The sequence below is a fragment of the Equus caballus genome, chromosome 15, assembly GCF_041296265.1.
Source record: "Equus caballus isolate H_3958 breed thoroughbred chromosome 15, TB-T2T, whole genome shotgun sequence".
NCBI classification, from domain to species: Eukaryota; Metazoa; Chordata; class Mammalia; order Perissodactyla; family Equidae; genus Equus; species Equus caballus.
Window position 1 is genome coordinate 87400679 of NC_091698.1, and position 26464 is coordinate 87427142.

The 26464-nt window shown below is 40.9% G+C and overlaps 1 protein-coding gene across 1 annotated transcript; it reads left to right on the forward strand.

Moving 5' to 3' along the window:
• Window positions 1–778: 778 nt before the first annotated feature.
• WDCP (WD repeat and coiled coil containing) lies at window positions 779–26164 on the forward strand. The gene is made up of 4 exons (XM_001501451.5): window positions 779–888; window positions 14528–16376; window positions 22892–23009; window positions 24374–26164. Exons 2-4 carry the CDS (start codon window positions 14547–14549, stop codon window positions 24598–24600), a joined length of 2175 nt encoding a protein of 724 aa, XP_001501501.1. The 5' UTR covers window positions 779–888; window positions 14528–14546; the 3' UTR covers window positions 24601–26164.
• The last annotated feature ends 300 nt before the right edge of the window (window positions 26165–26464 follow it).

Here is a 26464-nt window from a genome sequence, read left to right on the forward strand (position 1 = left end):
GATTCTGACAAGTGGCTCTGGAAGATAGACGCGGGGAGAAAAGCCTGAACAACGGCGTCCAGAGTGGGCCCTAGAGGAGTTCTTCCTCCATTTCCCTACCCCCACTCTCCCTGGTGGTTAGGTCAGAGATTTCCGGTTATCTGCATCGCTGAAGGAGGACCGGCTGTTATTCAAGAAAGATGATGGTCGACTGTACTAAGAGGGTCAGGATCTGAAATTCCCCATGGGCTGCTCCACCGCGTGGCCCAGAGTCTCCCAGGAGCGTAGCAGGTGTAAAGCCTACTGACACACTAGCTTCTTGGACTATGGCCACGGGCAGGCACTTTTGGCGTAAGTGTAGAACAGGGGTTTGTAACTGCTCCAGTTGAATGCACAATATTTTGTGTATGGTTAAGAACATTTTTCTGGGGAGATTTTATCATGTTTTCAAGAGGTCCTCTACTCCTTCCCATTACTCCGCCCTCTTCCCTATCGCTCCCCGCCCCCCCCCCCCAAAAAGGGTTAAGAAACTGTGTTGACGCTAGGGCTCCTGAACTCTTTCTTAGACTGAGAGAAGCGATGAGAAGTGGGGGAAGGCGATAAATCTCTTAAAGGAGGGAGAAATTGTGGCTGGTTTACAGTCAGTGGAAGTTTTCACAGAGACTACAACTCCCTGAGATCCGTGCGGCAAAGCCCGAGCTTATTGGCCAATGGGAAGGACCCCCTCCTAACGTGACACAAGCAAGAGCCAATAGGCAGGGGGCATTGCCGAGCTTGCCCGGCCACCGCTCACCTATCAGAGGCCTGGGAGCCGATGCTTCCGATTCTCGCTCACTGCTGTGGAGCCGCGGCAGGCGGGCCGGGTCGGCCCTTGGGAGACTGGTATTTTGTCGGGCAGTAAGACCGAAGGTATTTTGTTTCCACTGCTGCCCGGCCTGGCGGGTGTCAGGATGCTGTGGGTTGCGGGGGAGGGAGGTGGAGGGACCAGCGCTTGGGGGCAGGGTGGAAGACACCCAGGTGTGCGGAGAGGAGGAGGAGATGATGAGGGGCCCGCGTGCGAGGGGCTGGCGGCGGCGGCCGAGCCGGGGGTGGGTTTAAACGAATGAATGTATTCGCTGTGGCTCGTGAGTGACGCTCCTGGGAATGTATCCTAAGGAAGCCCTCCACAATGAAGAAGATGCTTAGTACGGAAAGACCTTTATCACCGCGTTATTTATGATAGGATAAAGTTGGCTACAACCAGGTGTCTCAACGATGAGGAAAAACTATGCAACTTCATTGAGTGAATATTAAGTGACTTTCTAAAAGTAATTTATAAAACTTTTGAATAACATGAGAAAATGCTAATATATAGTGTTAAGTGAAAAAAATCGTGATAAGAATTGTGCAGTTGTGATTGAAAAAGTTTAACCAAAACTGCATAGAAAAAAGTCGGGGAAATGGAGTCATAATTTTCTTTGGATGAAGGTTTTTTTGTGAGTTTACTTTTTACATTTCTTGAGGGTTAATTTATGTTTTTAAATAAGTGTAAAGAATTAGAAATTATTTTATGGTGGAAACACAATAAACTTAGAAAAACAAGTTGAGGGGTATGTACTTGTGTTTAAACCTACTGGGAATGCTCCGGTTCGCCTAAGCCCTTCAAGGCTTACCGAGTTGTCTTTAAAGAAGATTAAGAGCAGGTGAATTTAATGGTCATAGAGCGAGCCCCAGGTCCTGATTCTGACCGCCTCTCCCCTGAGCTAATACGGTGGGCTTTTCTCTCCCTAAATCACCCAGGACCCCTGATTTCAGAAATCTTGTAGTCTGAGAGTTCAGAGACCAACAGTTTCAGCAAAATTTAAATATTTTAAAAGATGCAAAGTAATTGGGGCATTCTTGAAGGCCCTTTCAACCTTTATCCTCTTGGCTCTCTGATCTGTCACAGCGAGGCTGTCCACTGCTTCGGCCTTGACTACCAAATCTTTAATCTCTGATTGCCTGAGGTACAGTGCCACGCTCTAGACATGTTAAATGAAGCACGTCTAATACTAAATTTATCACACGCTACACACTCTTCATGCTTTTTTTTTTTTAAGATTTTATTTTTTTCCTTTTTCTCCCCAAAGCCCCTCGGTACATAGTAGTATTCTTCGTTGTGGGTTCTTCTAGTTGTGGCATGTGGGACACTGCCTCAGCGTGGCTTGATGAGCAGTGCCATGTCTCCGCCCAGGATTCGAACCAATGAAACACTGGGCCACCTGCAGCGGAGCGCGTGAACTTAACCACTCAGCCACCGGACCAGCCCCCACTCTTCATGCTTTTGAAGCATGCTCTGCCTTCTGCATCTCTGATTAATGGTTCAGCAATTTCACTAGCAAAAAATTTGCGTGTTATCCATAATTCTTCTTTCTTCCTCACCACTCATATCCTACCTGATGTCATTATCTTTTCCATGTGCCTTAGAAATAGCTCTTGAATCTGACCCTTTTTCTCTACTGAAGTATCTACAACGTGGCTTACTTTCTTATTGTGACATTCGAACTATTTCATGGCCCCTTACTAAACTTGTCAACTTTCTTCATTCTTGGGTCCATCCTTCACATTGTCACATAAATGTATGCTCGTTCTTCCAAATTCCCCAGCAGGCCCTTAATGATTAAAGAGATAAGTTTGGGGGGCTGGCCTGGTGGCATAGTGGTTAAGTTCACAAGCTCTGCTTTGGAGGCCCAGGGTTCCTCAGCCTACATTTTGGCACAGACCTGCACACCCACCATGCTGTGGCTGCGTCCCACATACAAAATAAGGAAGACTGGAACAGATGTTAGCTCAGCAACAGTCTTCCTTAAGCAAATAGAAGATTGGCAACAGATGTTAGCTCAGCAACAATCTTGCTCAAGCAAAAAGAAGATTGGCAACAGATGTTAGCTCAGCAACAATCTTTCTCACCAAGAAAAGAAAAGAAAAGAAAAAGTTGGAAAGATATATGAATATCAGATAATATAAGTCCTTAAGTGCCTTGCTAAGACATTTTGAAAGAACTTCTTTTATATATGGAGACTCATTAAAAGGTGTTTGAGCAGAAGAGCAAAATGACTAGAACTGTGATTTTTTTTTTTTAAAGATAATTCCGTAACCACACATAGCATCCAGGCTCTGTGAGAAAGAAGAGATTGGTATCGAGAGGACCTCTCCTTGTCCTATCCTGCTAAAAGGGACAGGTGGTCAGGACCTGGACTAGCAGTGGAGTAGGAAGGATTGGAACAGATTTTTTGAAATTATCTTAGGCTTTTGAGAAAAATATGCAGGATTTCTTCTTGTTACTAAAGATGAAAATATTAAAATTAATTCTTCTAAAAAATCTCAGTAACCTTATTATCATGTTTGTTTTTCCCTTATTCACAAATCCTTACCTTGTGCTACCCCTGGCTGCACACACCCTCAATACCATTAGACTGACTTGGGTGGCCTAAAACATATCATATAAATTGGCTTTGATGTAATTGGCCCATTAGGAATTTTCTCTGCCCAGGAAAATGTATCATGCATTATTTATCAATAAAAGTCTTTTAAAAGTGCATAAGTAGATAGTAGGGGAAAACATGTATCATCTTATGTAAGACCAGTGGGCTAGAGATGGCAGTTTTCTTCATTGGTAATGACAGAGGACTTATTTCTCCGTTTAGCAAGCCAGTGCAGAACCACTTAACCTGACATCATGTGTAGAAGCATAATAGACTGCTCCTCCTTAGTAGAAGCTTCTGAGAGCCAGGACAGAGCTAGCAAAGAGGTATGAGAAATAATTTGCAGTTAAGTTAAAAGCAAATCACCAGGCAGTTTGGTAGAGAATACGTGTCTTGGATTTAGAGTCTGAAGGTGACTTTAAATCCTGTACTACTCTGTAAAACAGGGTTGAAAAATGTCCATTGGATTCGGTGACATGGATGGCACTAGTGGCTTGGTGGGAGCTGTTTTAGGAAAGAGATGGGAATGGAGTCAATTTGGAGTGGGTTAAAAAGAGAGTGGTGAAGAAATGGACACTGCGAGTTTAGACAGTTCTTTGATAGGTAATAAGATTAAACATCATTTTAAATGTGTTTATTGATCATCATATTATTTTGTAAGTTGCCTGTTGATATTCTTTGGCCATTTTTAAGTTTAGGGTGTTTGTCTTTTTTTTTAAGGAAGATTAACCCTGAGCTAACATCCATGCCCATCTTCCTCCACTTTATATGTGGGACACCTACCACAGCATGGCTTGCCAAGTGGTGTCACGTCCACACCCGGGATCCAAACCACCGAACCCTGGGCAGCCGAGAAGTGGAATGTGCGAACTTAACCGCTGCGCCACCGGGCTGGCCCCTCAGTTGTTTCTTAAGAGGCTGGATTGTTCATCAGCCTTCGAAAGCAGGTCCAAATATAGTGCAAAGGGGCTTTACTGACTCAGTATTATAAGAGCCTAAAGCAACAAAAATGTAATCAACACAACCCCTGGCAATACCATGCCCCAATTGGAAACTCCTTATCTGATGTAATAGATGCGGAACAATCCATGTGAAAATACTTGCCAGCACGTATAAAGTGTGCTGGGAACCAACAGGCAAAGAAGTTAACTCTAGTTTCCGTTCTCAAGGATTTTGTATGATGGTTGTGGAAATGAGATATGATACGTGAAAAAGTAACTGGTGATTGCAGGTAATAAACTGAAGATGTCACGTGGTGGTTTAGACTGTCAGCACTGTAGGAGTTCACAGGAGGAAAGTATCACCTTTTTTTTTTAAGATTTTTATTTTTCCTTTGCCTCCCCAAAGCCCCCCTGGTACATAGTTGTGTATTTTTAGTTGTGGGTCCTTCTAGTTGTGGCATGTGGGATGTTGCCTCGGCATGGCTTGATGAGCGGTGCCATGTCCGTGCCCAGGATTCCAACCAGCAAAACCCTGGGCTGCCAAAGCGAGCAAGGGAGCTTAACCACTCGGCCATGGGGCCGGCCCCCTCACTTTTTTTTTTTTTTAGTGTGGGTAGCTGATTATGAATAGATGTGATTTCTTCCCTGGAGAATACAAGTAGGTTAGGTTTTTTTTTTTTAATTGAGTTCATAATAGTTTACATCATTGTGAAATTTCAGTTGTACATTGTTTCTTGTCTGTTACCATGTAAGTGCTCCCCTTTGCCCCCTGTGCCCACCCCCCAACCCCCTTCCCCTGGTAACCACTGAACTGTTTTCTTTGTCCATGTGTGTGTTTGTATTCCACATATGAGTGAAATCATATGGTGTTTGTCTTTCTCAGTCTTGCCTATTTCGCTTAACGTAATTCCCTCCAGTCCGTCCATGTTGTTGCAAATGGGATGATTTTGTCGTTTTTATGGCTGAGTAGTAGTCCATTGTGTGTGTATGTGTGTATATATACACCACATTTTCTTTATCCAATCATCGATCGATGGGCACTTGGATTATTTCCATGTATTGGCTATTGTGAATAGTGCTGCAATGAACATAGGGGTATGTTACTCTGGATTGTTGATTTCAAGTTATTTGGGTAGATACCCAGTGGTGGGATAGCTGGGTCATATGGTATTTCTAGTTTTAGTTTTTTGAGGAATCTCCATACTGTTTTCCATAGTGGCTGCACCGGTTTGCATTCCCACCAGCAGTGTATGAGGGTTCCCTTTTCTCCACACCCTCTCCGACATTTGTTATTTTTAGTCTTAGTGATTATAGCCATTTTAACAGGCATAAGGTGGTATCTTAGTGTAATTTTGATTTGCATTTCCCTGATGAGCAGTAATGTTGAACATCTTTTCATGTGTTTATTGGCCATCTGTTTGTCGTCTTTGGAAAAATGTCTCTTCATATCCTCTGCCCATTTTTTGATCGGACTGTTTGTTTTTTTTGTTATTCAGTGGTGTGAGTCCCTTATATGTTATGGAGATTAACCCCTTGTTGGATATATGATTTTCAAATATTTTCTCCCAATTGGTGGGTTGTCTTTTGGTTTTGATCCTAGTTTCTTTTTCCTTGAGAAGCTCATTAGTCTGATGAAGTCCCACATGTTTATTTTTTCTTTTGTTTCTCTTGTCTGAGAAGACATGGTATTTGAAAAGATCCTTTTAAGTTCGACGTCAAAGAGTGTACTACCTATATTATCTTCCAAGAGTTTTATGGTTTCAGGACTTACCTTCAAATCTTTGATCCATTTTGAATTTATTTTTGTGTATGGAGTGAGATAATGGTCTACTTTCTTTCTTTTGTGTGTGGCTGTCCAGTTTTCCCAACACCATTTATTGAAGAGACTGTCTTTTCTCCATTGTATGTTCTTGGCACCTTTGTCGAAGATTAGCTGTCCGTAGATGTGTGGTTTTATTTCTGGGCTTTCAGTTCTGTTCCATTGATCTTTGTGCCTGTTTTTGTACCAGTACCATGCTGTTTTGATTACTGTGGCTTTGTAGTACATTTTGAAGTCAGGGACTGTGATGCCTCCAGCTTTGTTCTTTTTTCTCAGGATTGCTTTAGCAATTCAGGGTCTTTGGTTGCCCCATATGAATTTTAGGATTCTTTGTTCTATTTCCATGAAGAATGTCATTGGGATTCTGATTGGCATTGCATTGACTCTGTAGATTGCTTTGGGTAGTATGGACATTTTAACTTTTATTCTTCCAATCCATGTGCATGTCTCTTTGCATCTCTTTATGTCATCATCTATTTCTCTGAATAATGTCTTATAGTTTTCATTATATAAGTCCTTCACCTCCTTGGTTAAATTTATTCCTAGATACACTACTCTTTTAGTCGGGATTAAATGGAATTGTATTCTTGAGTTCTCTTTCTGTAAGTTTGTTATTAGAGTATAGAAATGCAACTGATTATCATAAGTTGATTTTGTACCCTGCAACTTTACTGTAGTTGTTAATTATTTCTAATAGTTTTCCAATGGATTCTTTAGGGTTTTCTATATATAAGATCATGTTGTCTGCAAACAGCGAGAGTTTCACTTCTTCACTCCCTATTTGGATTCCTTTTATTCCTTCCTCTTGCCGAATTGCTCTGGCCAAAACCTCCAGTACTATGTTGAGTAAGAGTGGTGATAGCAGGCATCCTTGTCTTGTTCCTGTTCTCCGAGGGATGGTGTTCAGTTTTTGCCCATTGAGTATGATGTTGGCTGTGAGTTTGTCATATATGGCCTTTATTATGTTGAAGTAATTTCCTTCTATCCCCATTTTGTTAAGAGTTTTTATCATAAATGGTTGTTGGATCTGTCAAATGCTTTCTCTGTGTCTGTTGAGATGATCATGTGGTTTTTATTCATTTTGTTAATGTGGTGTATCACATTGATTGATTTGCAAATGTTGAACCATCCATGTGTCCCTGGTATAAATCCCATTTGATCATGATGTATGATCTTTTTGATGTATTGCTGTATTTGGGTTGCCAACATTTTGTTGAGGATTTTTGCATCTATGTTGCTCAGCGATATTGGCCTGTAGTTTTCCTTTTTATGTTGTCCTTGTCCGGCTTTGGTATCAGAGTGATGTTGGCCTTGTAGAATGTGTTAGGAAGCATTCCATCTTCTCTAATTTTTGGAATAACTTGAGAAGGATAGGTGTTAAATGCTTTCTGACAGTTTGGTAGAATTCCCCAGGGAAACCATCTGGTCCCGGGCTTTTATTCTTTGGGATGCTTTTGATTACTGTTTCAATTTCTTTACTTGTGATTGGTCTATTCAGATTATCTATTTCTTCTTGATTCAGGTTTGGGAGGTTGTAAGAGTCTTAAGAATTTATCCATTTCCTCTAGATTGTCCATTTTGTTGGTGTATAGCTTTTTGTAGTATTCTCTAATAATTGGTTGTATTTCTGTGGTGTCTGTTGATATTTCTCCTCTTTTGTTTCTAATTTTATTTATCCGAGCTTTCTCTCTTTTTCTTTGTAAGTCTGGCTAGGAGTTTGTCAATTTTGTTTATCTTCTCCAAGAACCAGCTCTTTGTTTCGTTGATCCTTTCTACTGCCTTTTTTGTTTCAATAGCATTTATTTCTGCTCTGATTTTTGTCATTTCTCTCCTTCTGCTGACTTTGAGCTTTCTTTGTTGTTCTTTTTCTAATTCAATTAGGTGTAGTTTGAGATTGCTTATTTGGGATTTTTCTTGTTGGTTAAGGTGAGCCTGTAGTGTGGTGAATTTCCCTCTTAGTATGGCTTTTGCTGCATTCCATATGAGTTGGTATGGTATGTTTTCATTTTTATTTGTCTCTAGATATTTTTTGACTTCTCCTTTAATTTCTTCAGTGATCCATTGGTTGTTCAATAGCATGTGGTTTAGTCTCTACATCTTTGTCCCTTTCCCAGCTTTTTTCTTTTCTTTTTTTTTATGCTTTTTTCTCCCCAAATCCCTCCAGCACATAGTTGTGAATTTTTAGTTGCAGGTTCTTCTAGTTGTGGTATGTGGGACGCCGCCTCAACGTGACCTGATGAGCGGTGCCATGTCTGTGCCCAGGATCCAAACCACTGAAACCCTGGGACGTGGGAAGTGGAGTGCGTGAACTTAACCACTCAGCTATGGGGCTGGCCCCTCAGCTTTTTTCTTGTAATTAATTTCTAGCTTCATAGCATTGTGATTGGAAAAGATGCTTGTTATTATTTCAATCTTCTTAAATTTATTGAGGCTTGCCTTATTTCCCAACATATGGTCTATCCTTGAGAATGTTCCGTGTGCATTTGAGAAGAATGTGTATTTTGCTGGTGTTTTTTGTTTTTTGTTTTTGAGGAGGATTAGCCCCAGAATCTGAACTGGCGAACCCTGGGCCACTGAAGTGGAACATGCGAACTTAACCACTGCTCGCCAGGCTGGCCCAGTATTCTGCTGTTTTTGGATGGAGTGTTCTATAAATGTCTATTAGGTCCAACTGGTCTAGCTTTTCATTTAATTCCACTGTTTCCTTGTTGACTTTCTGTCTGGATGATCTATCCATTGATGTGAGTGGAGTGTTGATGTCCCCTTCTATTTCTGTGTTCTTATTAATGTCTTCTTTTCGGTTTGTTAATAGTTGTTTTATGTACTTTGGTGCTCCTGTGTTGGGTGCATAGATATTTATAAGTTTATGTCTTCTTAGTGGAGTGTCCTTTTAATCATTATATAATGCCCCTCTTTGTCTCTCTTTACCTGTCTTATCTTGAAGTCTACTTTGTCCAGTATAAGTATTGCAAGACCTGCTTTCTTTTGTTTGCCGTTAGCTTGGAGTATCGTCTTCCGTCCCTTCACTCTGAGCCTGTGTTTGTCCTTGGAGCTGAGGTGTTTCCTGGAGGTAGTGTATTTTGAGTCTTATTCTTTAATCCGTCTTGCCACTCTGTGTCTTTTTATCAGAGAATTCAGTCCATTTACATTTAGGGTGATTATTTGATATATGAGGGCTTACTGCTGCCATTTTATCACTTGTTTTCCGGTTCTCCGGCATTTCCTTTGTTTCTCATCCTGTGTATTTTGGTTTACCAATTGAGTTAATGTGATTTTTAATGTTACGTTTCTTTTTTTCTCCTTATTTATTATTTGTGTTTCTGTTCTGCTTTTTTGTTTAGTGATTACCACAAGGTTTGTATTCAAAATCTCGTAGATAAGATAGTCCATTTTCTGATGTCCTCTTATTTCCATTGACTAAACCGATTCAGTCCCTTTTGTCTTCCCCTCCTAAGTTGTTTTTCTCACATCTTATTCCATCTTGTGTTGTGAGTTTGTGATTAAAATGACAAGATTATCTTTGTTTTTGTTGTTTTCCTTCCCTTTATGTTTAATGCTATTCTTGAGTATTTGCTAACCTGTTCTGATGTATAGCTACAATTTTATGATTTTGACTACCTATTTGCCTCCTTACTCCGTGCTTTGTAACCCCTTTCTCCCTTGTTTTTTTTTCAGGTGTGAAGGCCTTCTTGAGGTTTTCTTGTCAGGGGCGGGGCGGGTCTTGTGGCTATGAACTCCCTTAGCTTTTGTTTATCTGGGAAAGTTTTTATTTCTCCATCATATCTGAAGGATATTTTTTCTAGCTAGAGTATTCTTGGCTGAAAGTTTCTGTCCTTCAAAGATTTGAATGTGTCATTCCAGTCTCACTTAGCCTGTAAGGTTTCTGCATAGAAATCCACTGACAGCCTGATAGGGTTTCCTTTGTAAGTTATTTTCTTCTGCCTTGCTGCCCTTAATATTTTTTCCTTATCATTCATTTTTGCCAGTTTCACTGCTAGATGCCTTGCAGTAGGTTTTATTACATTGACGTATTTAGGAGATCTGATAGCTTCTTCCACGTGGATTTCCATCTTCTTCCCTATGTTTGGGACATTCTCTGCTATTATTTCTTTGAACAAGCTTTCTACTTCATTCTCCTTCTCTTCTCCCTCTGGAATACCTATAATCCTTACGTTGCATTTCCTAATTGAGTCCAATGTTTCTTGGAGACTTTCTTCACTTCTTTTTACTCTTAGTTCTCTCTCCTCCCCTATCTGGAGCATTTCAACGTGCCTCTCCTCGATTATGCTGATTCACTCCTCTATGATGTCTGCTTGAGTGTTCAAGGAATCCGTATTTTGTTTTATCTCTTCCATTGTGTTTTTCATCTACAATATTTCTGATTGATTCTTCTTCACAGTTTCAGTCTCTTTTGTGAAGTAGCTCCTGAACTCATTGAGTTGTTTCTCTGCATTCTCTAACTCATTGAGTTTTTTGATGATAGCTATTTTGAATTCTCTGTCATTTAGATTGCAAATTTCTCTGTCCTCAGGACTGATTTCTGGGTACTTGTCACTTTCTCTCTTGTATGGAGATTTAATATAATTTTTGATATTGCTAGAGGGCATGACTCTGTTTTTGTGCGTTGTGATATTATTTGGTCACAGTTACTGCCTATCACCACTGTGTGGGGGTCAAGAGCCATGTATCCTGAGCCCTCTGCCTTCCACCAAGATCCAGGCACTGGAGCCAGCGCTGGGTGGATGGTGGGTGGCCTCTAGGGGCGCTTCCTTTTGCATGCTTTCAGGGTTTTCTCACTCTACCCTCCGTATCTGCTCTCCTGAGGTGTTGGCTTGATGGGGTCACCCCTGTGTTAGCTTTCACCTCAGTAAGGGCTTTCCCCTAGGCTGCGAGGGCCCTTGGGGATCTTTGATGTTCCCATGGGTGAACACCCCCTCCCCTGTTCCTTCCCTCTCAGAGGCTGTTCCCAGTCCCGGATCCCAGTCTTTTGGGGAGGGGGTGAAGTTTTCTCTTACTCCGTTCCACCTCCTCCGAGGGTGCCCTCCATCGTATGGCTGTGTGGGTCTCTCAGATATCTTCTGTGTTGTGTTTGGATGTCCTCTGTTGGAGTATGAATGTCTTTTTCATTGTATGGTGGAGGGGAGAGATTACCGGGAAGCTCACTCTGCCATGATGCTGACATCACTTTTGGAAAGTATGACTTGTAGCTGGATGATTAAGGAAGGCCTGTCAGAGGAGATGGTATTCAAACTGGCCCTTCAAATTAGCTGTCATCTATTAAGTGTTTTGGATGGGCCAGGCATTGTAACAATGAAGATTAATAATAGAAATAAAACTGGAGAGATAGGTAGGTCCAGACTGGGAAGGAATTTGAATGCCAAACTGAGGAATTCAGACTTTATCCTACAGGCCAGTAGAACTGTCCAGCAGAACTTTCAATTCTGTTTCATTGATCTGTGCACCTGTTTTTATACCAGTACCATGCTGTTTTGATTACTGTAGCTTTGTAGTATGCTTTGAAGTCAGGGATTGTGATGCCTCCGGCTTTGTTCTTTTTTCTCACGATTGCTTTAGCAATTCGGGGTCTTTTGTTGCCCCATTTGAATTTTAGGATTCTTTGTTCAATTTCTGTAAAGAATGTCATGGGGATTCTGATTGGGATAGCGTTGAAACTGTAGATTGCTGTAGGTAGTATGGACATTTTAACTATGTTTATTCTTCCAGTCCATGTGCATGGAATGTCTTTCCATCTGTTTATGTCGTCATCAATTTCTTTCAAGAAAGTCTTGTAGTTTTCGTTGCATAGATCTTTCACTTCCTTGGTTAAATCCGTCAGAACTTTCTTTGATGATGGAAATGGTCTATTCTGCTCTGTCCAATATGATAGCCACTAGCCACATGTAACTATTCACTACTGAGGAACTGGAGTTTTTATTTTAATTGAATTTACGTAGCACATACAGCTACCAGCTACTGTATTAAATGGCACAGCTATAGGCAGTAGGTAACATCTGACAACTTTTAAGCTGATAAATGATATACTTGGGCATTTTTAAGATTGGTTTTGTACAAGATGGACTGGAGAAAGGCAGACCGATTAGCGGTGGGGAGACCAGTCAGGCTGTTGCCGTCATCTAGGTTTAGGATGATAGTGGTCTGATGCAGGAGAGTGCTCGTGGGAATGACAGGAAGGACTGGAGTCAGAAGCAGTTCTCAGGATTGATAGGACTTGGTGACTAACTGAGAAGGCAGGAGGGGGAGAGGTCAGACTGAGTCCCTAGTTTTTAGCCCGAGTGAATAAGAATGGTGACATCATTAACAGAAATTGAGGAGCTGCTGTTGAGAGCAAAAACCTTTTTTTTTCTTTTCTACATGTCAAGTTTGAAATGAATGTGGGCAGGGCTAATACTAGCCGTAATGTAAAGTGTAACATACATTCGAATAGCATCGTAGCTCAGCAAAGAATCCAGGAGAAGAGATGTGGATCTGCCAGTACTAAACATAGGAGATGATAATTGAAAACATAAGAGTGGGTGACATTAGAAGGAAGCAATAGAGAAAAGTGATGAGAACTGAGTACCAAACTTTTTGGCTCTATGCACATTTAGATAAAAATTGGAAACAAGCTGAATTCCCACCTATGGGGAACCACTGAATACATTATGGTGCATACACACTGTGGAATACCTTGCGGCTACTAATGCAGCTGCTTAAAAGACTGAGGCAGATCTATATTACTGACTTGGAAGATGCCCGTGATTTAAAATAAATTAGTGAGTGATGTGTAACATGATCTGTGTTGGAATTTTTGGGCATCTTTTGAAAACCCCTTCCTCATTTGGGAGGAATCTCCCTTTGTGTGAGTGTTGGTGGGAGGCAGAGCTCCGTGCCCTAGTATGGATGCCTTTGTGGGGAAACCCTCCCTCTCCCCATCCCCTGGCTGCTGGAGCCAGACTGTGAGCTCTGCTCAGCCAGTGGGAGGCTTCGCCCCATTCTGAATCTTAAGCAATTGCCATGGAGTGAAGGGCGGTGAAGTTAGATCCTGAGCCGCTGATGTGTGTGGAGAGAGTGGCAGCAGTGGTTTATTCTTCCTAGCCTCGCTTGGTTCCTGCTTGTTTTCTGAGCCTGGTGCTTGAGCCTTCTTTCTTGCTTAAGTTGCCAGAATGGTTTCTGTTATTAGTACCCAGGAACTCTGACTTATACCCATTTTTTATTTAAAAGAAAAACTTAGCACGTACAAAATTCTCCATTTTTTTGGGTAGATTTCCTTAACAGTTTCAAAGTCTTCACACCAAATTGTTAACAGTGCTTTTATCAAGGATTTGAGATGGGGGGGAAGTGAGGGTAAAGAGGGGTTGGCATGGGTAGGAGGAAACATTTAGTTTTACTTTAGACACTTCTGGTTTGTTTGAATTCCATCACTGAGTGTGTACTTCTTTAGTAATTTAAATGTCTGAAAAAACCTTAAGAATGAAAAAATTGAAGATAATACTTGGCTCACCTACTTTACATTATCATGAAGGATTGTTGCAAGGAGCAAATGCAATGGGGAATATGAAAATGTTCTGAAAATTATTAAGTGCTGTTTGAGTATGATGAAGCAGAATAGCAATAGTGACTTGAGTGGCATTTCAGTGTAGAGGTAAAAGCCGTTTTGAAGGGAGTTGAGGAAATAAGCTCTAATATGGTCAGGGATATAATATCAGCTATTCATTGATTTGATAGTGAAAGGGAATAGAAATTAGATAGTGAAGGAGATTCTTCTCAACTTTTTAATTTGAAAATTTTCTACCTTAAAAGTTAAAGTACCGTGAATACCGACACAGCCTCAATCTAGATTCAACAATTATTAACGTTCTGCTACATTCGTTTTGCCTCTCTGCCTATCTATATAAAATTTTGTGTTTTTGTTCTTTTCCTAAACCATTTGAAAGCAAGTTGGAGGCATCATGACACTTTATCCCAGATACTTCAACGTGCATATTTGAACAATAAGGATGTTCTCCTGCATAACCACAATACCATGTTCACGTTTAAGGAAATTAGTAACTCCACAGTATCTTCTACTCGCTATTTTATATTCAAATTTCCTAGTTCTAAAAATACCTGTTTTTTAATAGAAAATTTTATTTCCTCAATTCGAGATCCAATCAAAGTGAATACAATGCATTTGCTTGTATGGCTCAGTAGTCTCTTTGAATCTGCCACATTCCTCCTGTCACAGTATTCCCCCTCACAATATTGACCTGTGAAAGGTCTAAGCCAATTGTCTGATAAAATGTCCTATATTCTGGATTTGTCTGATTATATTCCTATGATCTAACTTTCCTTCTTAATTATTTCAGATAACCCTAATCAGAAAGGATGGAGCTGGGAAAAGGAAAACTTCTCAGGACCGGGCTGAACGCATTGCATCAAGCAGTCCACCCAGTTCACGGCCTTGCCTGGACTGACGGGGATCAGATCATCCTGACTGATATACAGCTTCACGCTGGAGAGGCCAAGTTTGGGGACTCAAAGGTCATTGGACAGTTCGAACATGTGTATGGGGTGTCCTGGGCCCCACCTAGTACGGCTGACATGCCCGCTCTGCTCGCTGTCCAGCACAAGAAGCATGTCATTGTGTGGCAGCTGTGTCCCAGCATTACAGAGACAAGCAAATGGCCGATGTCTCCAACCTGTGAGATTAGAAAATCCTTCCCCATCCTTCCCCAGGGCTGTGTGTGGCACCCAAAAAGTGCTGTCCTGGCTGTGTTGACTGCACAGGATGTCTCCATTTTCCACAATGTTCACTGTGACAGTTCCTGGGTAAAAGCGACTATCGACACCCAGGGCCTCATTCACTGTGCGTGTTGGACCCAGGATGGCCAGAGGCTGGTGGTGGCTGTAGGCAGCAGCCTGCACTCTTACATTTGGGACAGTGCTCAGAAGACTCTTCACAGGTGCCCCTTCTACCCAGTGTTTGATGTGGACAGCTGTGTGCGCTCCATTGGAGCCACTGTTGAGTCACAGGTCGCCGTGGCCACTGAACTTCCACTAGATAAGATTTGTGGCTTAAGTGCATCTGAAACCCTTGACGTTCTGCCTAGTGGTGAAGACACTTGTCTGTGTAGCTTACCACTTGAGGAAGGGCTCTTTGTGGATAAGGAGGCATTTGCTTCTGAAACGAATTCTGAAACGTCAGTTTCTCCCTTTTCTTCCTCTTCAGATCCTGTGGATCTAACTCATATACAGTTCAGTAGATCTGAGTCTGAGGGTAATTCTCTTATTTGTCTAAGAAAAAAGGACCACTTGACGGGAACTGGCCTGGATTCTTCATATTTAGCCCTTGTGACCTTTGAGCAAGTGGTTACCCAGACCAGAAAAGTCGCTATCCCAGGCATTCTGGTTCCTGATCTAATAGCCTTTCATCCTAAGGCACAGGTGGTGGCAGTGGCTTCCAATACTTGTAATATAATTTTTATCTATTCTGTCAATCCATCATATATGCCAAACATCCAGCAAGTTCAGTTAGAGAGTAGTGAAAGACCAAAAGGCATATGTTTCCTGACAGATAAATTATTGTTAATTTTGATAGGAAAACAAAAATCCACTGATTCTGCATTTCTTCCTTCTTCAAAGTCTGATGAGTATATCATTCATCTGGTTGTTAGAGAAGTAATGTTGGAGGAAGAGTGTCCAGTAGCACCGAGTGGAAACCAGAGTGGCTACTCTGCTTTCAGTACTCTGTTAAATAAAGCAGATAGAAAAAAGCTACTTGAAAGTCTTTCCCCAGATTTTTGTCACCAAACCAGAGGGCTCTTGTTAACAGCTAATGGCAGTAGGCAAAGTGGAAGGCCTGGAGGAAGCCTCGTTAAAGGAATCAGAACTCCTCCATCCAGTGTCTGTGGCAGCTCCATAGCCCTGGAAACTCTGGGAGCTGAGCCTGTTAACTGGTCCGTGACACTGCCCAGACCCAGCAGCACACCAGAGCACACCAGCACCCCGGACCCGCCTCATCCGCCTCAAAGAAGGAACTTATCAAAGGACAAGGAAACTTATCAGCTATCTGAGGAACTGGAAATTTTATCTAGGAAACTCATTGAAGTGCAGCGATGTCTTTCTGAGCTCACAGACTTTCTACATAATGGAAAGAAATCCACTCCAGTGTATCCATGCTCTCGGGATCTGCCTTATGTTCACATCACTTACCAGGTAACTTCTTTGAGGAGCTACCACTAAACATAAAAGCTCCTGCAGCGAGTGGGTACTGCGCGAAAAACTTACTAATGAGGAACATGGTGTTCTAATTGAACTTCCCTGAACTGGACATGTTACGTTAAAGGCAAGTTGTTATGCCTTTCCAGGTTGGTTGCCTGCCAACCAGATGGGCACACACACCAGTACACACTGAGTTTATCATGTGCGTGGTGCAAAAACATTAATGATTACACCCTTTCTGAGAATTTTATTTAGAAAAAGATTTTTTATTGTGCTATTTCATTGTGAAAACTTTTTCCTTATGTAATGCAGATACTCTTCTATTTATAAGAAAGGTTATAGTCATTACAGATTTTTAATGCATCTATTTATGCATGCATATGCAAACATATAATATTACATAAATGGGATTACATCATATCTGGGTTTTGTTTTTGTTTTTTGTTTTGTTTTGCTGAGGAAGACTGGCCCTGAGCTAACATCCGTGCCCATCTTCCTCTACTTCACATGTGGGACACCTGCCACAGCATGGCTCACCAAGCAGTGCCATGTCTGCACCGGGATCCGAACCGGGGAACCCCAGGCCGCTGAATCGAAACATGTGAACTCGACCGCTGCGCCACCAGACAGGCCCCATCGTATCTGTTTTCATCATGAACACTTTTCCCCCATTGAACTTGGCCCTACCTCTCCTCCCCATAACTCACTGTAACTAGAAGCTTAATGTGGATCCTTCCATATTTTACTTCATAGTTACATAATACACAGATCTTTGTAGACAAGGTATATAGGTCTGGGGTGGGGGTTGATGATGGTGGTGGTTTGTCATTGTTTTACAAAAATGAGGTCAGGGCCAGCTCAATGGTGCAGCAGTTAAGTGCACATGTTATGCTTCAGCAGCCCAGGGTTCGCTGGTTCGGATCCTGGGCGTGGACTTATGCACCACCTATCAAGCCATGCTGTGGCAGGCATCCCACATATAAAACAGAGGAAGATGGGCGCAGATGTTAGCTCAGGGTGAGTCCTTCTCAGCAAAAAGAGGAGAATTGGTGGCAGATGTTAGCTCAGGGCTAATCTTCCTCAAAAAAAAAAAAAATTGGGTCATACGGTACATTCTACTTCATGCTGAGAGCATGCTATTTGTTCATCTGTTCCCTTGTTGTGGACACTCACTCTGTTTTCAGTTCTTAGCCACTCCAAATAGTGCTGGAGTAGTATTCTTGTATGTAGCTATTTGTATTTTTACTTTGATTTCTGTTGAGTTGGTTCCCAGAAGTGGAAGTGCAAATTTGAGGAGTATATGTATACGTTTCTGCTTTTAATAGAGTTGCCAGATTGCCTTTCAAAGATTTTTTACTTAACAGTGCATCATCACGTGCCTACTACTGTCCTTTTCCTCACATCCTCGCCAATCTGATAAGTGTGAAGTGGTAATTCAATTTTGTTAATTTTTATTTCTTTTACTATTAGTGCATTTGAGAGTGTCCTCATTTTTTTGCCAATTGAATGTGAATTGCCTATTGCTCATTTTTCCCTCTTGAATTAATCAGTTTATGAGGTATTTGTATATTGAAATTTATTATTTTTATATGTATAATTTATATATTACTATATATGTAAGAAATTAATATACATGTAGTAATCTAGATTTTCTTGCATTATTTTACTATATTAGTTACAACTATATTAGTTTAAATTTTTAATCTTTAATTAAATTTTGGGGTATGGGCCACTTCTGTTTTCTGACCAATAACCAGTTGTGCTAGCAACATTATTAAAAGTCCATCTTTGGGGCCAGCCCCGTGGCATAGTGGTTAAGTTCAGCACACTCTGCTTTGGCAGCCCAGGTTCGCAGATTTGGAACCCTAGGTGTGGACCTACACCACTCATCAGCCATGCTGTGGCAGCGACCCACATATGAAATAGAGGAAGATTTGGCACAAATGTTAGCTCAGGGTGAATCTTCCTGCAGCAAAAAAAAAAAAAAATCCATTTTTATCCCACTAAACTTGATCTGTCACATTGGTCATGTATAAATTTATGTATAGTGGGATATAATTCTGGATTCTCTGTACTGCAGCTACTGTAATTCTGATCTCATCTGTAACTTTATCAATACCACACTGATTTGATTACTGCCAACTTATATATGTTCATTTTAAAAGATATTTGCAGAAAGTATTGAAATCAATGATAAGTAATATGTAAATTACTATTTCAATAATGGTCAAAAGGAGGTATTTTAATTAGTTTTTTCTAAAACTACTACTGTTTGATGAACTCAATGATGTAAGTTTTTTTTTTTTTTTTTTTTTTTTAAAGATTTTATTTTTTCCTTTTTCTCCCCAAAGCCCCCCGGTACATAGTTGTGTATTCTTCGTTGTGGGTTCTTCTAGTTGTGGCATGTGGGACGCATGGTCTGACGAGCAGTGCCATGTCCGCGCCCAGGATTCGAACCAACGAAACACTGGGCCGCCTGCAGCGGAGCGCGCGAACTTAACCACTGGGCCACGGGGCCAGCCCCAAGGATGTAAGTTTTTAAAAGAACCACAGAATGGGGCCCGCCCCGTGGCTGAGTGGTTAAGTTTGCATGCTCTGCTGCAGTGGCCCAGGGTTTCACCGGTTCGAATCCTGGGCGCTGACATGGCACCAATCATCAGGCCATGCTGAGGCGGTATCCCACATGCCACAACTAGAAGGACCCACAACTAAGAATATACAATTTTGTACCTGGGGGCTTTGGGGAGAAAAAGGAAAAAAATAAAAATAAATAAATAAATAAATGAAAACAAAAAGAACCAAAGCATAGTTTAAACCTAAATTAAATTTTTTATTACAAAAAATTTCAAACAGATCATAGAATACATTTTTTTATTATGAAAAATTGTAAACATGTTGAAAGACTACAGAATGAAACCCTGTTTATATCTCTATCACCTGGATTTAACAATTGTTAACATTTTGCCATAATTACTTGATTTTTTTTGTTTACTAAAATATTTTAAGTAGAGACATGGTATTTCACTCGGATATTTTGGGATGCTGTTCTAAAATGTAAGCACATTTTCTTTAATTACCACAATGCTATTATCACGCTTGATAACATGTAAGAATTATTACTTAATATCATCTAATACCTAGTCCTTATTCAGATTCCCCAAGTTGTCTCCAAAACCAGTTAAATCACAGACCTGTTAAAAATCAGTTAAACACTGATTTATTTTTATTTACTTAAAAAAAATTTTTTTTGCTGAGGAAGATTAGCCTTGAGTTAACATCTGTTGCCATTCTTCCTCCACTTTATGTGTGGGTTGCCACCACAGCATGGCTACTGAGTGGTGTGGTTCCGTGCCTGGGAACTGAACCCAGGCTGCCAAAGCAGAGAGTGCTGAACTTTAACCACTAGGCCGTTGAGGCTGGCTTGAAACAAGTATTTTTGAGCAGAATTTTTGCCACATTATCTTCAGCCAAAAGAGATATTTAAATGTTATTTTGGTGGGGTTTTTTTGTTTTTGTTTTTGTTTTTGCTGTGGAAGATTTGCCCTGAGCTAACATCCATGCCAGTCTTCCTCTGTTTTTTAGTATGTGGGCCACCAGCACAGCATGGCCACTAACAGAGCAGCGTAGGTCCACACCAGGAACTGAACCCTGGCCTCTGAAGTGGAGGGCGCTGAACTTAGCCACTAGGCCACTGGGGCTGGCCCTTAAATGGTTTTATTTAATTACATGAAGTTTTCTGTAAACAGTTTTCAGTAAATAGATTTTTGAGTTTTAAAAATTATAGTATTTATAAATCTGAAATTTCATTTGGATTTTTTTCTTTCCGTGACTTTTTAAGTTTTCCTTTTTCCCTTTTTGTTTCTCTTTTTGAATAGGTAATTCATTTACTTGTTTTAAAAAGCAAAAAATGTTGGCACTAGCCCAGTGGCACAGCACTTAAATTCCCACGTCCTGCTTCGGCACCCCAGGGTTCACCGGTTCGGATCCCAGGTGGGGACACGGCACCCCTTGGCAAGCCATGCTGTGGTAGGCATCCCACATATAAAGTAGACGAAGATGGGCACGGATGTTAGTTCAGGGCCAGTCTTCCTCAGCAAAAAGAGGAGGATTGGCAGGAGATGTTAGCTCAGGGCTAATCTTCCTCAAAAACAAACAAACAAAAATGTATTTTAATAAAAAGGTATGTACTGAAAAGTCTTACTCTCACCCCATCCCTGTTCAACCTGTTCTCCTCACTTCCTATAGGTAACCATTTTTATTTTTATTTCTTTATGCAGATACTGGCAGATCTTACTATATATTTTTATTTCCCCTTTTGTTACACAAAAGGTGAGGTACTATATACAGTGTACTGCATCTTTCTTTTTCTATTTAATAATATGTCCTCAAGAGCTCTCCATATTAGCACACACAGCTCTTTTGTATTCTTTTACAGCTGCATAGTATTATTTTTTTTCCTAATTACAAAAGTAATATATGCTCATTGAAGAAAAAAGTATTTTTCTGAAAGTAGACTATTTTATCAAACAAGAATATATTTTTATTTTTAAACATTTATAAATGTGAAATTCTGTATTTTTTTAAGTAAAAAGGAATTGGCTTTTTTGCTTTTTCAATTCCTCAATTTCTCATTTCATAATGAATTAATCTAACCAAGCTGTTACAAGTAATTACCTCTGGGGCGTAGGATTTGGGGACTTTACTTTCTACATTATAAATGTCTATTTTACTTTTTTAGATTGAGCACATATTACTTTTGTAATGAGAAAAATAAAAGGAAAAAAAGCAAAATAATCAAAAGCAAGAAAGCACTTCCCCTAAAATTTGGAAGCCACCTTTTACAAGAGCTGAATGACTAGTCGTGAGTCGCTTAACAACAAGGATTGATTTCATTGTAATGTCCACATGATAGAGTGTACTGAAGGGGAACAAAATCTGCCACCCCAAAATGTGTCTCTTTAGCATGAGGATTATTTTAGGCTGATTATTTTTAAGAAACAGAAGACTTGGAAAGTTTTTCTCATTACCTCCTCTTAACTGCCTAAGAGAATTCAGATAAAAAAACCTGTCTCAGGAAGCGGGCTGTTGCCTTAGCATCACATGAACTCGGTGGTGGACGGGGAGGCACCTAGAGAAGCCTGTTTGTTGGGCTCCCCTCTGTGTTCTTCTGCTTCTGTGCAACCAAACAAACTTGTTTTCTGAATGTTTGCTCCTTTTCACCTACCTATGAATTGCCTGCCTTCCCTTTGAAGTCCCTGTCTCTCCCCCATCCCCACATCTTCTTCTGCCTTAGCTGAGGATGCTGTTTAAGGTGAGGGCTTCAGCCATTTCGGTGAGTCACTCAGTTTCCCTGGTTTCTCCCATGTATATATTATTAAACTTTTGTTTGTGTTTCTCCTATTAATCTGTCTCATGTCAATTTAATTCTTAAACCAGCCAGAAGGACCTAGAAGTATAGAGGAAAATTTCTTCCATCGCTACAGTACTTCCACAAACCTAAATGCTATAGCCTATGACGCACCTAGACCGTATAGTACTAATCTGAGGGGCCCGCCATCGTACAGGCTGCACGTCGTTGACTGAAACGCTGTTATGTGGTGCATGACTGTAGTTGCTTATGGCCCTTACAGTTTATTCATGTGACAACTTTTAAAATGTTCTTAATAGACATGTCTTTGAGTTGTTGATCCTACCACAAATGGAGTACGATTTATCTTTCATCGTTAAAGTTGTTACTTAGTCAGAAAATGAGTAGTGATAATTCTAACAAGAAAATGAGTTGGACACCTAACTTACTTATGAAACTATTTTTTAAATTCTCACATGAAGATATTGTTTCAAATAATATATAACTAGAAGTTATATTTTTAAATTCTTTGTTCTCTGTACCTTTACACTCTTAATGTGTCTTTAATTAGAGCTGTAATTGTTTGATGTTTTCTTTGTCTCAGGACGTTTGAAACCATTTTTAAAGATGAGTTAATTTTTAATATGACTTTTTGAAATTTAAAAATCATTTTCATTCGTGTGTTTTCTAAGCTAAATGAATTTTGACCACAGTTTGTTTATTTTTCTTATGCAAATCCTCTGCTACTCCACCACTTAGGGCTTTCTTCCTTGGCATTTTTTCCCCAATGAAGAAAGCATGAAGTCTCTCAGTTGTATCTGAACCAGGCAAGCAGTGGTTTCTCACCATTAGGTTGTGTCTGTCAGGCTGCCCTCCGTCATCCTATGGCATTATTAGTCATATCTTAGGCGAGCCATTTTCTAGTGATAAAGACAACCCTGGGGAAAAAGCAGAGCAAAAGGAAAAGTCAATTAGGGGTTGTGTTTTGTTCTGATCCTTTAGTTGTGTTAAAAAATGCAGCAAAAAGCTCCTTATTTGAAGTCTAGTTGATAGTGGTAATAGATAAGGATTTTTCAAAACTGTGTACACACTCTGTTGTTAAGCAATGTTAACTCCACTGCTTCTTCAGTCAGTTTAACAACTTTTATTTTTGTGTTTGAAGAAATTTTATTATGTAGGTCCTGTTGTTGAAAAAAGAGCTGTGCTCCTCTGCAATGGCAAACTAAGGCTCAGTACAGTTCAGCAGACTTTTGGCCTCTCCCTGATTGAAATGCTGCACGGTAGGTAACATTCAGAAACTGACCCTACCCAACACCCCCTCCCTGCACCATCTATTTTGTAACTTTCACTGCTAATGAAAGTGAGGTGTACCAACCATTTAGTGATTCATTAGATAGTTAACAAGTACTATTAATTGTCTACTGTATACCCAGGCCTCTTACCAGTGCCAAAACACATAGAAAATATGGGTTCTGCCCTTAAGGGACTTACAGCCTAGCTGGAAAACCTAAATATACATGTGAAAAAACTAGAAAAGAGTTACAAAGTAATATATTAACTACAAGGAAATGACGTAAAAACCTCATATACACCTGTTGCATAAACATAAAGATCATAGCAGCATTGCAGAATGTTTCTTACAGGAGTTGTCACTTTAATATGCAGCAAACGTGGACATGAAGGGCACTCCTAGATGACAAGGGACTGAGTCGTGCCCACGGTCCCCCAGATTTGGAGCGTGGTTGTTTCCTTATTCCTCCTCCCTTTCACGGTAGCCGCTACATTGAACGTAAAATTTTGTTTCATTTTTTTCTCCCTTAACATTGTAGCATCAGCATTTTCCTATTTTGACACGTGCATTTATGATATGACTTCATAATTGTCATTTTTACTGGGTGGGGTTAAATTTCCATTCTGAGTGTACCGTATTTTACTTTGCCATATTTTCTCTGACACTTAGGTAGTTTCCAGTTTTTCACCATCATAAGTAACACTAATAAAAACTTTTCTGTATAGTTACATGTTGTTTTTGGAAAGTGTAGATTTTCAGAAGTGGAATTATGGGGTCAAAAGGTGAGACACAGGCGACTTGAAAGAACCAGAGAACATCCAGGCATGTGCTATGCTAGTGGCCCTAGGTTACCCCAGAACAAACCCTTCAGGATTATCTGGACCATTCCAGTCTAGCTCAGGTCAGCTCAGCCTCTTTGGGTGTGTAGAGGTTGGTATGGATCTAAAGAATAAAGAAGGTTCCTTCATAGAGTAGCTCTTCCTAACTTCACGTAGTTTCTGGAGAAACTGCTTAACAGCATGTAGATAAGGTAGGGACACTCCATACAAAACCCCAACACATGTGTTCACATAAGCTCATATGCATAGCACGGAGTGATAAATGCCTAGTTTGGGTGAAAACGTATGTCCCTTAGCAGTGCCTAAGTCGTCCACGTCCCCTTCCTTCCACGTAACCTGACCCGAGGTAATACTCGGTCCTTCCATCTCCCCAGGCTCTGTAAAGTCTTGTGATGATCAGGTTCAATATTATCAACTACTGCGTTCTTACCCTCAAAAAAAATCATGTTTATCATGTTTTTCTTTATAGAATAAGATAAGATATCCTAAATTGCCCGTTTTTTTTGCTTTGCAGACTCCCAATGGATCCTGCTCTGTGCTGACAGCGAAGGCTTCATCCCATTAACTTTCACAGCCACACAGGAAATAATCATAAGAGATGGCAGCCCCAGGTCCAATGTCTTCAGAGACTCTCTGTCTCAGAGCCTTGATCCTAGCCCTTCTCATGAAGTCTTCAGAGACCATACTGCCCAAAGTGTAGATGCCACTGGCTGTTCTAACCACCTAGGCAGAATGGCCTGATGTTTGCGGACTATCTGCGGCATAGCTTTTTCAGATGAAGCCATTACGGACAAGCTCTGTTTTCCGCCGTGGCCTCTCCCCAGCTGGGATTTGCACTGTCGCTCAGAGGTGAAGCACTTAGTTCGGTTGCTTCTCCCCCTTGCCGGGGCGGAGGCCCACGGCTCTGCAGCCAAGCTCAGTCTTTGTTCGATCCCTCAGAAAGTGGCTATTTACGTATTCATGACTGTGTGGTTTTGTCTAAGGGCAGAATTCCCAGAACAAAACAATATTATGGTGCCATATGGTTTGTGTTTTATGGTTTCTCTGAGGCTTTCTGTCCCTTGCCCAAAACTGTTATTAAAGCTGTCTTAGAAGCACTTAAAAGGTACCTCAGCGTTGTTACAGATCTTTTTCTTGGCTTAAGGATGAGGGTAAGGCGTGCTGGGGAACAGATGCTCCCGCACATCCTTTTTACCCCAAACCAGCAGTTCTCAGCAGAGCTCAGAGGGAGACAAAAAACCGGGTGACTTCTGCTCCCGGGGCTGGGCCTGCCAGGATGTAAACCTAACCCGCCTGCTTCCTTAGAAAATTCTGGCTGACAAAGGTCCAGATACTCCTAGAAACTGGCCCTGGGCAAATTTCAAATGAGTCAAGTGCTCTGACCCCTCTGGGCCCCACCTGAGTGTGTGCTGATGTTACTAGTACAGTGCCAAGCTCAGGTGAGGCCTGAGGCGGGATTCCGTGCTGGTGCCGCTTCTGACCTTCTCCCTGATAGGCTTTTTTTTTCAGTTTTGGGATCATAAGAATGTCCTATTTTTCTCCCACTAATCATCTTCCTTAATTAAATCATCACTTTAATTTTGATATTTTTCCTCCCATTCAAGTCTCGGAGACCAGCAAAGAGTCTGTGAGAGAACGTATTTCAGAAAGTTGGAAATTTCACTGAATCTGAGGTAGTTCTAAAAAGTACCAGTTTATTATAATTATGGGCCAAGGCACCAGCTTAGTATAGTGGAGAGAGCCCTGATTCCAGCTTCAGAGAGACACACCACTCCTCATGGCCTTCACACACAATCCTAAACTTCAGTTACTGCACATGACGAAATGATCAGTGTGTGGCTCGTCAGAGCGCATTTGCAGATAAATTGCTTCAGCCGGAGAAGCTCCATGAGCACATACGCATCTTTTTTTCTCCCCTTTCCTTTAAAATTATCCGGAAAGAAATATTTTGTACCCTTGGGGACTCCCGTCTGTTATGGTTTATGAAGATGGGACCGGGACAGGAAAGAAGCGAGGGCCCATTTTGTGGTTCAAATGCATTAGAGAGCTGCTGGGATAATGGAAGTGGAGGCCGCGTGTCTGTCATCAGTTGCCTGAGAGTGGTGGCTGAGGACAGTTTGAGGTCTGGCTCCATTTGCAAAGGAAGTGTCTGGGTGGGATGAGAGCACACTACTGTGAATCCTAAAGAGGGGCCCTGGGGGACCCTGTAGTAAGATCACTGTGGGCGCCTCAAGGTGGATGTTGTAATTGCCATTTCGCTGGTCAGAATGCTGTGAATGAGTCTTCAATAAAATCACTAATGGTTGTTGTGGCTGTTGCGAGTGTTTTGATGGTATTTTCTTTGTGATTAGTGCTGGTATAGAAAAATGTTCTTGATTTTATGCATGTGTATATTGTCTCTGTATTTCTTCTTCTAGTGGATAGTCCGGAATGTAAATTATTTATTTCTTTACAACAGATGTGATTCCATGACACCTCTCATACAAAAGATGTTTCCTTGGCCTCTGCTAGTATTGTAGTCATTGGAACAATAGAACATAATCCAGTATCTGCTGACTTTGGAGACAGAGAAGAGCTAAATTCTTTAAATTATCGTTTAATGTTG